Genomic DNA, 16874 nt, shown 5'->3' on the forward strand with positions numbered 1-16874 from the left:
ACCTACCAAAAGCAGACTCGATTGTCACGCCATTTATGATTCACTAAATGTACACAATCATACACAAATGGTTGGATATTCAAGTAAATAGCTAAATGTACAACCTACAATCATCCGGGTCACAACTGCCGTCTAAGTTGAAAAATAGTAATGAATTAAACATGGTACTCTCAGATATGCCATGGACAGTCTGTTGATAGTTTTGGTTAACAGGGATTACGCAGTCACTCTTATTCATCTACTAATTAGCATGTTTATCGCATTTCCATAACTATGCAGTAGCACAGTTACTCATGTTACATGAGGATTGCCTGTTATCATTGATTATTCTGATTGTGAACAAAATACATTAATAAATGGTTTCACAAATACCCGGCGAGGTAATGGTTCGATATATACATGTATTCATTATGCTACATATACATGTGGTAGATATTAGTATTTACATAACTTTCTTCAGAACGCAGGACTGATAACAAACGAACAGTTTAATGGAGAGAATTGTCACAAAGTACCCCATAGGGCAAACTACAATCATATCATTATACAGGATATATTTATCATCTATAATTGTCTAAAAGAAAGTTTCTATTTATAAACATGCCCAATCACTAATTGATGGTAAAACTTATGTCGGCAGCAGTCAAAGTCTGCCCAAACCCCAGATATCCAACTTTCTATTGGCATCCGTATGGACAGCCTGACAGCTGTATATGGAGGGATGCATGGGCAAGTCAGTATTCTACAACCAGAGCACGTTGGACACTAACTAAAGCGTTATGTTTCGGAAAATACCCTGTTCAATTGTACATGAAAATGTAAGAGGTAAATGATCAATTATTTGCTCAGTTAACTTCTCCTCAGATTCCATGTCACATTTCTTCCCCATCACATATTCCAGCCCGGTTTGGAATAGTGTAGCCTCTGATACGACACCATTATCCTCATAACGGAACATGACGTAGCATGCTTGCGGTCTGTGAGCATCAGCGTACGTCTCATTGCAGGTTGGACATTGGGAGTCCTGAAGCTTCTTCTTTTTGCACCCTGGATATCAAAGAAAACAAACATGTTATTCTCATCAACTCTATTGTAGTGTATTTAACTTTAGTGATAACTTGTCGGCATTTTCATACTTATAATCATCATGGTAAATTCAAAACGTCTACGCCACAGAGTAATCAGTCTCGATTACAACAAAAACAGCTTCCACTGTGCGCAAAAGGAAACACATGTTATGAAAATTGCTAGTATATGTATTGATCACTGAAAATCATCGATGACACCAGGTTTTCGCGAAAATGGTAAGCATGTCCTGCTCTACTGGCAACATCCGCCACTCAAATGTTTATTAGATAGTGTTCCTTTGTTGGCTAATTCTACGCCTATCAATACTACCATACGACGGCGGCCTTTAAACAAGACAGACCAGAACATCTAGTGATGGATTTCATGAGCACTGATCCACGTCTTCAGGGTACCAGTTCTTACCACCAATTTACCCTATGAATGTTTCTAATTTTGTAATGAAAAAGTGAAACTTGTTTTTTCGGAACATGATAAACGGTTGTCCAAGTTTTATGCTCGAGTGATGTCTGTATTGTTGACCCCAGTAACTTTAGATGATTTAATAAAATATGCTGTCTTTAAGACCAAAGTACACTTAGCTGAATATAAGCGACGGGACCATTTCAATAATCATTAGTTTGTTTATTTGCTGTTTAACGCCACACTCAGCAATATTCCAGCTATATGACGGCGGTCTGTAAATATTCGAGTCTGGACCAAACTATACAGTGATTGACATCATGAGCATCGATCGATGGGATACTATGACATACATGAACCACGTCAGCGAGCCTGACCACCCGATCCCGTTAGTCTCCTCTTACGACAAGCATGGAGACTTTTTTACGGCAAGCATGGGTTGCTGAAGACCTATTGTACACCGGATCATCACGGGTCTGTGTCTGGATTCACGAGGTTTAATATACTGCATTCAAGACCAAAGTAAACTTAGCTGAATATAAGCGACGGTACCCTTTCCATAATCATAAGACATCCATGGTACGGTTATTATCATGTGTTTAGGACTCACTAGGAAGCAGTATCGCGAATAACATGCTATCCCTTTGTGAGTATTAGAACGACAGTAAACTACGGTTATAACAAACTCAAGGGACCACTAAATTTAGTTCGTAATAACCACTGTTCGTTATAAGAACATACACAACATATACACAGCAAATGGTCGTGGTAAAAAAACAGTTCGTTATAAGCGTAGTTTACTGTACACGTAATAGTAGATCTTTGATGGATTTGTATCTAAACATATCCTTGTTCTACTGTTGTAAGAAGAAAGTTTCAAATCAACTATGGACTGACTTTGTTGTCTACAGCAGCTGTATATGGAAGCACTGAGGAGATCCTCCCGTTCCACCTTAATTGTTGCTGGCGAGTTGAAGTCTGGATCATCAACAAACTTGTCGCTCTCAGTCACTGTTATATCAGATGCATCGGGAATAACCTGCAAAAATGTATCAATACTCATCACATAAGACAGAATAAACAGTTAATAAACGATAACAAGAGAGGTTCCCACATCAATGTCCCTGTTTCACAGTGCTCTCGAAAAGCTGACTTCAATGGAGGGTCTTTAAATCCGTTGTATTGTATGTTTTCTTGTATCCCTATGATATGCCTGGTCTAGGTCTCATCAATTTTGCGCGCCAATCTCTAATCTATGTCAAATTTACTGTTTACAGAACTTCAAAGCCAGATAATGATCAGACTCGATTATCGAAAGAGATTCCATTGGGCGTAAAGGGGGGAAAAATTCGGAAATGTATATATCAAGAAAAGGATAAATAAACACTTTGGGATTTAAGGGTATCAACTAGTGTGAATAAATAACCCAAAAGATTGCATGGCGCCTTCCAATGTTATTTTATTACCTGACAGTTTGAGTCAGTTGTGGATTTCAGCTGATCCCGACCGTTGTAGATTGATGCATAAACTGCAGTGATTTGTAGAGTTTGATTTGTGATGAGCTCCACTTCAGCATTGTCACCGAAGAGAGCCACCTTAGCAACTGTTCCTTCGTGATCCTTTAATGCTATGATTTTAAGTGATAGAGTGCCCTCTCGTGTGTGTTTGAGAAGTGATACCTGATCGAAACACCATACATGTAAACTATTACTTCATATAGAATAGATGTTAACATCATCGGACACATCACGGGGATATGTCTTGTAAAATACACTTAATTTAATTATTGTAGCTTGTTTGTTGTTTAACGCCGCACTCAACAATATTCCAACTATATGACGGCGGTCTGCACATAATCGAATCTGGACCAGACAATCCAGTGATTGATATCATGACATCGATCTATGCAATTGGGATACGGTGACATGCATGAACCAAGTCAGTGAGCCTGACCTGCCGATCCCGTTAGTCGCCTCTGACGACACGCATAGTCACCTTTTACGACAATCATGGCCTGCTGAAGACCTATTCTACCACAGACCTGTTAGGAAGACACCCATTCGATCATACTGATATGCACCAGTTTACCCTTCAGAGTGACACAACCTGTATCCTCACCTGAACGATCTTTCCTTCAACGGTTGAAAAGACCGCCGATTGCAAAGCTTGTTGTAGAGTTCGTGCATCTTCTGGAAGTGGAGGTGCATTCTCTTCTATTCCCTCTGGTACACTGATGTGTTCTGTGACAGCCATATCATCAGCGTTGACGACTGAATAGTATTTCATTCTTTTAATGGGCTTATTGAATTTGTAGGTCTTACCAATATATACTGATTGTAGTTTATCTGGTAAATAAATCCTCAATATGACCGAGCCATCTTCTGTTGCTCCAACGACGTTGAAGTATTTATGGGTTTTCTTATCCTTCAACATTGTTTGAATGTCCTTAGATTTCTTGAGGACTTTTACAAGCAAGGGTGTAGGCTGTAAGAAAACAATGAGGAATGTGTGCAGGCATATACATGTATAGCATGTTTTGGGCGAACACCTGATCGTTGAGCTGTATCGACATGCCACTCTAACCCTGGTACATGTTCAAGTCTGTCATCCCCATTTGACAATTTACTTGTTAGTTGTTGTGAGTGTGCAGGGCCAACATAAGTGGATATATAATTCTTGTTAAACTTTTGAATGGAATAGTTAGGCAATTGATAAGCGTGGTTAGAAGGTAGTAGCTATACAAAGACGTCATCCTTCATATGTAAGTTGTCAATACCCTCTATACCATGTACGTCAGAGAACAATCAGCTGAAACAGATTCCATTGGCGTAAAGGGCAAAATAGCAGTGAAAATTATATGAAAATCACTGAAAATCCGTGATGACACCAGGTGTTTGCAAAAACGGTAAGCAGATCCTGCCCAAGCGAGATTCACCCCGATGCGCTTACACTTACGACGTCAGTTTTGCGTTTTTTTCCAGAAGTCTCTTGTCTTTCAGAACTGGCATTGGATCCTGCTGGACAAAATGTGTAAGTTAGTATAGGTATGACATGGGGTCCCATGTGAAGAAATAGCGGCTGTAACAACTATTAGAGAATCTCACCCGAGTGTCTCTTGATATCACATATATCTACCTGATAAAAATTGAATATATTTGATATCAAGAGACCAGGAGGGTGCGTTTCTTGTTCTCATTCAAATAATTCGTTCATGTTTTTCGGTAATAACCGATGTGTGGTGTGTACAAAAGTACAGCTAACTGGAATTTACTGTGTATTTTTTGTGTAAAAAAAATATGTAAGAAACGTACTTTACCATCCTGGTATCCAAAGTAAGAATGTCTGTTGCGACAAAATATTACACACAATGCGTCAAACGCCAAATGACACACCTCAGTCAGTACAATTCTTCCAATACTGATTGCTAGTACTTACCGCTGGTTTGCTTTCTTTTCTGAGTACCTGCATCACAAGGACGTCCTTCTCTTTCACCAGCTAATAGAAAACACTGTTTATACTGCTGCATTATTGTCACATAGAGGTTTATTCTACACCATAGCAACAATGATGTTGGTCATCAGAAACTGCTTACATCAGGAGTATTTGCCAGGGCGTAAGTATAGAATGTGTGTCTCCCTACTCAGGACAATATAATGTAGATTAGATCCCTACATACTGATGGTCAGAAAGACAGCTTGCATTGGTAGGTTATTGACACAGGCCTAGGCTGAGACAAATACAGATGACACATTAATTTATAAAAAAATCGTTTCTGATATGAGTTCTCATTTACATGGTGCAGAGGTTAGGTGAACAATTGGCTTATAATACAGTCGAATTGTACAATGTCTTTTTACGACAATGGAAAGAAATTTCAAATTATCAAACCGGGAATTATACATACTATTTCTCAGTCACAATATTTAGACTATTCAAATCAAATAATTACTCACGGGAAATGTGTTCCTCCATCACAGTGTCGACACTTCCCTTTCCGGCTTCAATTCCCTTTCCGGCTTCAATTTCCAAATACAATAGGTAAATGTGATTACACAGATATCAGTACTTTATACATACCTAATGGAAATATGAAATTTATGACAGAAACTCCAAATCGTTATAAACTTTAACACAAAATATTGATGCATATCAGGGTGCACGAGTGCTCAGTCGTCTAATACGCCTCTACCTGATATGCAGGTTTACGTCCAGAGTGTCAGAATCCTATGATCCTGGGTTCGAATCACATTATGATTATTTAAGGTTTAACAGCAACCTCCCCGCCCTGCTACATTGAAGTGACACGTCGTGACACACGTCACATACTCTTCAAAGTACATTTCTTTTCCCGCAATTGATGTTATCACTGTCGGAACTTACTTTTATCGTTGAAATAAATATAACTGATGCGGCAGTTGATGTTGGTGATATGTGATGACGATTGGGACGAGTTGTTCTGTCAAGGAAAACACCCGAAAGACTATTGGTCGTCACGCATCATTTGCTGAACATAATTCAAAGTATACAGCAATACTGAAATTTAAGCCATAGACAAACAATACAGTAATTAGGTGATCGTGTCACATACCATGTAACTATGGAACCATCGGATGGATACCATGATCAAGACATTGAGGCTATGTACAGACTATTGAGTTTTCAGACGCGTCATATATAGATTGTAAATAAACCCTATTTCACCTCGCCTTGCCTCAGTGAAGTGTTCATGCTTCCAGTTCACCCATGGCTTCAGATGGCTTTGTACATTAAAAGGCTATTTGGGGGCGTGGCCTAAAGGTGCCAGCGCAGCGAAGACAACTGTTTTCACTGGCTGTTTTTATAGGTTTGGCGTGTTTGTCTATCTTGTGATTCTCAGCCATAACACATGTACAGTGTATGCTATTTCTGTTAATCCTACAAAAATAACAACATTGCATACATTGTTCAATGTGTGAAACGACCTTTGATCTTGAAATTGTGAATAATCAAAATAACAAGTAACAATTGGTAACTAGCGTGTTATTACCAATTTCCTGTCTGGGTAATAAAACACCAGCTGCCCTCCGCCATATTTCACACAATAAATGCCTGTCTTCAGTGTTGTTACAAAGGTGTCATACGTTGTGGACCCAGTAGTGAAATTGATGAGCAGACAGATAAAGACATGTAATAAACAATTCAAAGTAGAAGAAGGCATAAAATACGAATTTCGTCGTTGAAATTGGGCAGCGTATCAAAGCTGCGGGACCCCGTTTTAAACTCTAAGGCGGGGATTACCCCTACTGGAGGAACATTTTCGTTTGGGGGACGGTTTCGCATGTCATGTTTTATCGTCTTTATTTACGCTCTTTCCGATTTTCAAATTTAATTTTGGTCAAGCATTTGTGATTAAGTATACTCTAAAGTATTACAATCTACAAAGTTGCTATTTTGACTTTACTTGCTCTTATATATGTATATATTATGTATATGTATTGAAATACTCTTATCAGATTGATACCAGCTGTATGGAGCTGTATGTGTTTCATATATCCGTGTGTCTGGATGTCTTGTATGGGATCTGCATAAAATGAAGAAAATTGATTGGTATAATATAATAAAATAAATATCAGGTGCAACTCTATGGAATGCACTGCCCATTGATGCCAGGGGATCTGAAGATGTCAACACCTTTAGATCAAAACTCAAGACCATCTTCTTCAAAAGAGCATACGACTGAGCGCTCTTAAGCAGGCAGTATGTCTGGATAAGTAGCGCTATATAAATGCGTAATTTAATTTTAATTTAATATCAGCCTTGAGCTTGCAGCGTCATCTAAGAGGTGGCTGAACAGTTCTGAGCATAACTATTATGGACTGTGTTGATGGATCTAACTATTTTACAACACCACCCCCCTGAGGTACACCCACTTCTGCCAATGATGCTGGCGTGTCTGGATCCCACTGGTGTAGGTATTTACAGTGTTGTCACTAACCCTGTGCACTCAAAGAACCAACTCGTCCGATGGTAGATGACCAGATGGTGGAAATACAAATACGTTCATACACCCGAAACATAAGTGTCAAAACGTGTTCTGTCACGCTTGGCAAGTGATTTAGTTCAAGTACGAAGTTGTCCGACTCCCCATTGTTCTCGGTGCCTAAGGTTTGGTACCTCTCAATCTGTTGACTGACATTGGGACCCGGGTTTGCTTCCAGGAATACAACCCTTTTGACAATCTGGGGTGCGTTCGAGTAGCCTAGTGGTTAAAGCGTTCGCTCGTCACGCCGAAGACCTGGGTTCGATTGCGGACATGGGTACAATGTGTGAAGGCCATTACTGGTGTCCCCAACCGTTATATTGCTGGAATATTGCTAACAGCGGCGTTTAACTATACTCACTCACTCACTCTGACAATCTGGATAATGCAGAAGGCTGCAGTGTTGAGGAGTCTTCACATTCTCCGAAAGGTTCTGGGTGTGTTTGACTAGGCAGCGCTTCTTGGGAGAAGTCCAATTCGCCGTCTGAGGGGGCAAGGGCCCTGACCTGATGATGAGCCTAACCAGCCTGACTGTGCCAGGATCACCAAAACCCTCTTTGCTGCCTTTTTTATTTTAACCTGTAAATAATAATAATAGAAGGCTTCCTCCTCGTGGGGTGAAAAGCTGCCAGCAGCAGAAATGACTTCATCATTTGATGACCTAACCTTTCGAGAGGCTGACCGCAAGAAGGATTTATTGGAAGGCCAAAGCCATCACCTTGATAGCAGATGGAGGAGGAGACGGCAGGGGTTTCCACTGCTTTGACTGTTTTTTAGTCTCTGGCTGATAGTGATCAACCCATGGTTACAAATTCCTTCGCAAATGCAGCTGGGTCTGCTTCAGAACGACGTATATTCTCTGGAAAGGTAACGGACCTGTAGCGTTTCTGATCAGGAGCCCAGCGTGCTAAAATCTTTGTCATGCTCAGTTCAATCCTCAGCATGGTGTCTACGAGATATGCCTACTGTATTAGCAATGGCCAAAAGTACATGGGACGTGTGGTGAGTCGTCGATCAGTTATAATCATATTTATTTAAATCAACATTTTGCGAAGTGGTAGCAGTTGAAGATCTTCCTGAACTTGGATTGTCTTCGAGGCTCTCCCTTGAAACCTTTAACTCCGCTTTCCACCCCTTTAACAGTGGCAAAGGAAAGATCCTCATCCCTTACATTTGACACCATGTTTGCATGGATAATTGCCTTTCAGTTGGAGGTATAAGACGATTTTGGCCATTTTAATCTAAAAGAGAATACCTAATTACTTACAGAAATATGCTATCTGGTTGTGCATTGGGTTCAAAGGCAGCCTTTTTGCTTGGAACGTACTGCATTTAACACATGCATACTGTCAGGGGTGTACTCAGAAATGTATAGCCACCTCGTATATATGATATGCTTGACATGATCGTTTCTAGACAAACTTACATATTCACTCTCTGTATTTGAAGAGCTTTGAGAACATAGTTCTTGTCCTCTGTCGGGGACGCCTGCAATGAACAAGAAATTCGTTATTGCAAAGTTTGTCTGCCCTCTGGAAATCGTTGATAACGTAATTAACATTTCATGTTAACATTGTACTAACTTTGTATGTAGAGAAACAGATTCTAAAGAGAATACGTCTTTTGGTGACCGTTGTATACTACCAGGGGAAAAAGGACACATATATTTGTATGGCGAGTCTAATTTAAAAAAATGCTTGATTACTCAATACAATACGACATGGTAACAATGACACAACTATGGTCAGTTTCGGCATTGAACAAGTGTATCTTTGTGAGCCATAATATCTGGTAGTTGTCATATACTGAACATTGCGCAATACTATCTGAATAATAAATGAAAGGAAGAACTTAATTTGCTCTGGACACATTATTCCAGACAAGTGTGATGTCTTTCGTTCTAACCATAAAGTTTACCGAGAGATATATGTTCACATTCCTTACTGGCATATGTCAGACACTGAAAGGAGGTAAAGGGGAGGTAATCTGTGGAGGTAAACTACTGTGTTGGACTCTCTGCTCCCATCATTCTGATAGGTCATGTGGAGCAACATATTGCACAATCTGGCAGAAGCCGTATCCCTCGTCTAAAATTGGCTGGATTTTAAATTGTCCATATCATATTCTTAACCTTAAAAAATGTTAATTTTGAAATGCGGTCGTCACACCAAACAAACTATGTGCAGAGGGATCGGTCAGTATGCAGTTGACAGGTAAACCATGAAATATCACTAGTCCATTGCTGCCCAGGGAAGTCTGCGAAATATCCGGAGTGGACCAGAATGTCGTCTTGTTTACAATGAGGAAAACATGTGGAGCCTCATTGAATGGATTGAGAAACAGGTGTACGTTTAATAGGACTGCGTTATAAAGTAGTATATATAGTAGTAAATATATTGATAACAGTTAAATAGTCACTAAAATTACTTAAACACAACACATGAAATGATAGCTTGCAGAAGAAACAACTAGATGCGTAATTGATCAAGACTGACATGGACGTCGCCTTATGAATATGTAGGTACAGAATGTTTACCTGTTTCACCAGTTGCGGCTGTTTTCTCCATCCTTGAGTGGAGACCAAATTCATAAAATTATCTGTAAATGTAAAACCAGTGTCAGTGCTATACAAATGGAAATGGACGGAATGAGGTCATCTCACCATGTTCGTTCGAGGACGAATTCAAGAATGATTTTGATCAAAACGAAATCAGTCAACCACTCACACAATAGGGGCGGTCGGGTAGCCTAGTGGTTAAAGCGTTCGCTCGTCACGCCGGAGACCAGGGTTCGATTCCCGACATGGGTATAATGTGTGAAGCCCATTTCTGGTGTCCCCCGCCGTGATTTTGCTGGAATATTGCTAAAAGCGGCGTAAAACCATACTCACTCACTCACTCACTCACACAATATTCAATTCTAGGTCCCTAAACATAATGAGTGCATTTGAAGGAGAATAAAATATGTCAAAAATTCAGTCGTTAGAATTAATTTCTTTGGTTGAAAAGGTGTGCACTTCATTTGAACACGGCGTCCAAAGGCAGAAGCAACATTTTTGGGATTAAGGAAGACATGATTTTGATCTGATGTAGCATAGGTGCGATTGATGGGCCGGGCCCATTTCAGGCTTTTGGATCCACCCGGTGTGTTTTAGTTAACTCAAAGTGAGTAATTTCAATAAACTCTATCGGCTGTTCATCAGCGAAAGTATGTGGACATTAATTTTTCTTCACCAAGACGGGCGAAACCAGGTGTGAAGTTGAAAGTTCAAGGTTGAAGTTATTCGCAGCAATCCAGAAAGAGTTTTCGCATAAAAACCTTTACGAATCATTTCCAAATCCTTTTTTGGGATAGCAGCATGATGTGTTGTGTCGTCAAGACGACGAACGCGCGAACCTTGGAAACAAGCCATCTCTGATATGGAAGTCAGGGAAAAATTCCATCTGAACCGCCTTGATGATGATTTTACAAAATAGCAAACATACTGATGAGGCCAAACATTTAAGTGATGTTATGCTCATTCGAAATCGACAACAGCCATTCAGATTATAGAACATACCTTATATAATATAATTATGTATAATATGACTACAACCTGTTGTGAAGATCTTTCTGTTGTTACAAAACCTATTTCTTTGAGTTCAAGGCAATGCCAATTTCCTCCGGGAAACAGGCTTTGTATTTTTGTGTGAAAACAGCTGAGATCTCTGTTTGTCATTTTGATCCTCAGAACAATGTTATTTCGTGCATTAAAATAACTATCATCCTGTAGATTATAGGGAAAACCTTCACATGAGGTAATGTTTTACTAACTGGCTCAGACAGTGACTGCCATTCATATGATATTGATAAGTGTTGGTTTAATGTCAATGTCAGTGTTGATTTTGTTGATGGTTCTGTACTGGAGGACGGTTCAGAAATGAGTGTCAACAAAGCGACGTGCCAGATCAAATTGGCCCAGTTTTTCAAGGAGAGGTTATCTGAACGACCACTGCGTCGAGTTAATGTGCAGTGTGTTTCCTGAAAACTGTCCTGAACTTGATCGCCTGTCATATCTGATATGGAATGGGAATACCGGCTCGATAGCATCGTTTTTTGATACATATTTCTTCTTTCCATTTTTCTTGATAGTCTATTTGGAACGATTATCTAAGATCAGACAAGCTCAGATCTAAACATCCAGTCAAACTTAGTCTCAACCTTTGATTTGACAGATGTGATTAATGTATAAAATCAGCTTTACAAACCTTCACAGCTTATCTAACCTAGCTAGACAGTCTAGCTATGTTACCTGGTTTTAAATTCTGTATACTCGAGCCTTAAACCGTGTAATCTCCTCGACGTGGCGTCACACATTCGTGGAACCTAGCACCTGGAACCTGGGGCAGAAACGTCCCTCTTGTTTCGTCAGTTTACAACTTTGGGGAAATCCACACGCACAAGTGTAGTGGTGACAAACCTAGAAACATAATCGGGGCGAACAGGGATTCGAACCCACGATCACGTGTTTCTGGAGTGCCAAGGAGACGCAACTCTAACCAGGGGGGGGGGGGGGGGGGGGCTCCTCATGTGTTGTTTGGACAGTGTGCAACCCCTAAAAGACGGTCCGATGGGTCATACTTTTTAGCGCAACACAACGTAAAATACGAGTCTTAAATGTAAAATGAGTGGTATGACGCTCTATGACTACATACTACAACTAATCGTAATCATGCTGAAGGTCATGCTAAAGGTCGAATCAAACTAGAGCCAGCGACACAACAAATGGTGTTTAAAAACGCGAATTGCAGTCATCGTCGAAAGCAGAACCGCTGTCCTGATGTTTTCCTATAGACAGACTTATAATCCGTATTCGCATAGAGCTTATTTCGCATTTTAGATTCAACGTGACATCTTGTCTGTCATTCGTGTGCTTTGTTAGCCGACGATATAATAACTACTGACCCTCCTAAAAACATCTTACCAACATGATGATTCTCAATCCTAATCCGCGACTCTCAAAGACGTCCTAAAGTAACTGTAGCATAAGACATGTAACATTCGACCCAATGGAGACTGATTTCAAACCTTACCTGTTTGTGTCAAAGTAGAAAACTAAGTGCTTAGCGCATGTTCGTACCTGCATGGGGCACGTGAGCCTTTATAGATAGGAACTGTGGCTTGGATAGCCCAGATAATATAAAAAATCAACTACTCTTGTTGAATCCACGAGGCCCTCAAATGAACTAGAAATGACACGTTTGAACACATCCGATAATTAGTCAGTACATTTTCCCTCTTAACACTTTTTTAGCTTCAGAAAATAAAAAAAAAAACTTTGGCAAAACTGTTCGCTAGACGTGACGGATGAGAATATGAATTGCATGTTTTGAAGCAGTGACAGAAAAAAAAGAAAGAATAAATTAAATATAAGAGGTTATAAGACATCACGTTGCTGCATCCAATCATTATGTTCTTTATTAAAATGCAAACATAAAACCCCAACAGTCTAACCTTTATTTTTCATTTCTGTTAAAATGTGTTTTCACGTAAAGTCTTCGTGACAAAATGAATCTTTTAATAACAAGACAAACGCGTGGTGTTGATAAACTTGCAAACATAACTCCTCAAGTTTTTTTTGTTCTATTGAAATACGACTGTCATAAGTAAGCACTATATATAGAACACACGCATAAGACTTTGCCCCTGCGGCAGTCGACAGGTTTGGTTATCGAACAGTATCGCCCAGGCGCAACCGTCTGTACGTCAGCAGTAGATAGTAGATAAAATAGAACGATCTCATTAGTATGTATTCATGTTTTATGTGCCCTATCACGCAATACCGGGTGTAGGACATATGGTTGTTTGGGTGTCAATATATACAACGTGGTCATGTCACCGTGACATTCAACATACCAACAGAGACCTGATTGAAAGAACACTGCAACTGATATCGATCCATTTCTCGTTTGTTTTGTTTTGTTAGTATGCTTGTTTTGTTAGTATGCCATGTTCATGTATTGGATTGACCTGACAATCCAGTGATTGACACCAAGAGCATCGATATAAACAGTTTGAACGACAACCTAGGCTGACACCCCCCACTCCCGATCCCATAAATCGCCTCTTCCAGACAATGTAAGGAAAATAATGTATAAAAGAAATATAAACATGACTGGAATATTTGTATGTTATTGTGCATTTCGATTGGAAGCCGCCAAAATATTAATTTAACTATTTCAACTTTCATCTGATCTGCAAAATAAAAACGAATAAAAAGTAAAGTACTATTGTTCAGATTAGTTCTCATGGTATCTAACCTGCATAACATGTTGGATGGGTGTGTCTATATTTGTGTATCGAGGAATAATAAACCACAAGTCTCACTTATCACTAAGAAGGGAGGTAAGTCGTATCGTATTGTTGAGCAACTATTTACTGTCCGTTCAACTGTTCCAAAGATTAAGTTTGCTGAAGCCGCTAAATCTATACCTTCGGCTCACTAACCAAAGCGACTTAGACACGTACGTATGCATCTATCTATAACTATTCTGAGTGACAACACACTTTCCATAAGACTGCATGACACGAGCGATGACTTCAACTTTCCAATAGTCAACTTTCCCTTTATGTCGAGCAATATTCCTGCAGCTCCAGCCTTGATGTCTACATTTCACAACTTTTGAGGTACAATCGAGCATAATCGTTTCACCAAGATTTCATAGAGCGTCATACCACTCATTCATTCTCTCAGAATTTGTTTGATCAAGGTCACAACTTTAAAGGCCTGAGTACCGTTATAAGAAAGCTTTATGGTCGACATGTGGAGCACATTTCCAAATTTGATGCATCAGTGACCAAAATTATGTCCGATACAATTCCCTATTTTGAGTTGTACCATATGTTCCCGTGTTGTTTAGGTGAACAATTGACTTGCCTTTGCGTGTGTGTGACAGGTGCTAACGTTGGGGAAGGATACGCACACCTTTTTGCGAACACCTGGTATCATCACTATTTTATGGTGATTCAAAGGTGACACTGCATATATTGCAAAATAATAATCAGACTCACTCTCATCTTGTGACCGAACGCATTTTTTCGCTTTTTCTCACAATGATCTCAGGTTTCTAGCCCGCCAAAGGGTCGCAACTCTACATAGCATATTCCGGAGCTTTAGACGACTGATCCCCCTCCCCAGCGTGCTCCTGTCCAATGGTATTTGGAGTTACATTGTTTTTGCTTCTGTCATATTGTGGCAGTGTTGTATTCATGTGTATTTTCTGTACTTTCTATATTTGTATACATGTAATGTTTTGTAATGAAATGATGTTTTGACCTTTTATTGTGTTCCATTAAATTAAATAAACCTGTGTAGCTGTTGTATTCTACAGCGCTGTAACAGAATAATGACTTTATCCCTGTGTAGTCGGGCGGCGGTGCAGCCTCTGTGATTTCTCCAGCTTCACCTGGACTTCCCCCATCTATTTTTGGATATGTCCACCACTTCATGTCACTGTATAGCATCTTGACTTATTTAATACCTGTCAAATGCCACCTTTCTTCTGATTGGCCCTTTGGTCCACTTCTTTTAACATCCTTTCTCCCGTGCCCTCCTCATGCATTCTGCATGAACTCTTTATGGAGGGAGGTCTTTTATTTCCAGGTGGGAAACATTTCAATATTCTTATCTTTTTCCATCCTTTTCTGGAAACAAATACATTCATAGCTAGGGTATCACAGCTAGGGTATCACAGCTTTTCATTAAATTAAATTATATATAATTACATTACTATTAAAATTTCTAATATCTACATATTTGCCACTTCACACATTTGTGTAACATTCATTGAGCACATGGTCTTCAACCATACTTCTTAACCATGTGCTACCCTATTACCCAATATGAATTAGACTATTTTCCTTTTGGCTTAAGTTAGATTGTCACGTTCTGCATGACCTCTTTATGTAGGAAGGTCTCTTATTTCCAGCTTCCCTCCCATCATCTGACGAAACATAACAAGTACATCATCTTCAAAGAACTGCCTCATATTATAACTAGCAACCCAGTGGCTGGACACATCACTCCACGCCCAGCAACATCTGTGTGGAGTTTTCTTTTATTTAACTTCTACTGGCTTTGCTTAATTCAGCTTACACATGATTGGCCTTGTTTAAAATACTAACACAACAGTCACTACACCTTGACCATGTTGACAACAAACAACAGTCATTTGCTTTGTGTCATATTTTCATCTCTTGAGATAGTCCTAACAGGTTAGTAATGTTTTTTATACGTATTGTTATAATAAATGTATTTGTTTCTATATGTGTAATCAGTTGTAGTGTTACAAAGTCTTAATACCTATTTAGATAAGTCATTACATATAGTCATAACAGTCACTACACCTTGACCATGTTGACAACAACAACAGTCATTTGCTTTGTGTCATATTTTCATCTCTTGAGATAGTCCTAACAGGTTAGTAATGTTTTTTATACGTATTGTTATAATACATGTATTTGTATCTATATGTGTAATCAGTTGTAGTGTTACAAAGTCTTAATACTCATTTAGATAAGTCATTACATATATTCATATAACTGAAGCCATTTTAATGTTTTAACTAGGTCAGGAAGTTCCGCGAGAAATCCAGTACTGTATATCTTCATCTTTCCTAAATGTTTCAATTGAGAATGAGTGAGCGAGAGCGTATGTATTTATCATGTATGTGTTTGCTTATAACTATGTTATTTATGTATAATGTAGAGCGTTCATAGGTATGTTATGTGTAACACCTAATTTATGTTTGCTATAATGAGCAGTTTTAACAAAGTGAGTATGTTTGTCTTTGTCTTTGTATTTAGATGCAAGCATCATAGTCTTGTCACTTCGTGTTTGGTGAACTCAGTTTGCGCCCCAGTTTCACCTACAGGGCATGCTTGTACTCTCTTGTGTATTAATGTAATCAATAATTATATTTATCGTTTCCTTACACATGTATAGGGATACAAATGTACATATAGTTTTTGTGACTTATAACACATCCTTGAATGTATTTGTTAAAAACATGAGTTCTGTTTAGTTCTATTATTTCGTCCGTGTGACGATGTGAATGGATATAACCTATATATATACCTACATAAATATTTATGTATGTTTATATACAGAAGATTCTCTGTATGTAAGTAAAATAGTATGCCACTTTTTTCGTCAGATTTATAACAACTGGTCTGATAGTATATTTATTATAAGTACCTCGCCATGTATTGAAAGTAAATATCTATTAATGTTATTTGTGGATATCAAAACCAGAATTAAGTACATGTCACAATGGCAAAGGGGCCTATATGGTGTCTTTATGAAAAGTTGTAAACGTATTCTGGTTGA

The 16874-nt window shown here is 39.0% G+C and overlaps 1 protein-coding gene across 1 annotated transcript; it reads right to left on the bottom strand.

The window, feature by feature from the left end:
* Positions 1-769: 769 nt before the first annotated feature.
* LOC139461701 (uncharacterized) lies at positions 770-10074 on the bottom strand. The gene is made up of 10 exons (XM_071243161.1): positions 10044-10074; positions 8934-8995; positions 5869-5944; positions 5442-5513; positions 4924-4983; positions 4447-4502; positions 3607-3972; positions 2955-3167; positions 2386-2527; positions 770-1047 (listed from the first exon to the last, which is right to left on the bottom strand). The coding sequence occupies exons 1-10, from the start codon at positions 10072-10074 to the stop codon at positions 770-772; spliced, it is 1356 nt and encodes a 451-aa protein (XP_071099262.1).
* Between the last annotated feature and the right edge of the window lie 6800 nt (positions 10075-16874).

Source organism: Haliotis cracherodii, unplaced genomic scaffold (genome assembly GCF_022045235.1).
Source record: "Haliotis cracherodii isolate W230 unplaced genomic scaffold, xgHalCrac1.p SCAF_15, whole genome shotgun sequence".
Lineage (NCBI taxonomy): Eukaryota > Metazoa > Mollusca > Gastropoda > Lepetellida > Haliotidae > Haliotis > Haliotis cracherodii.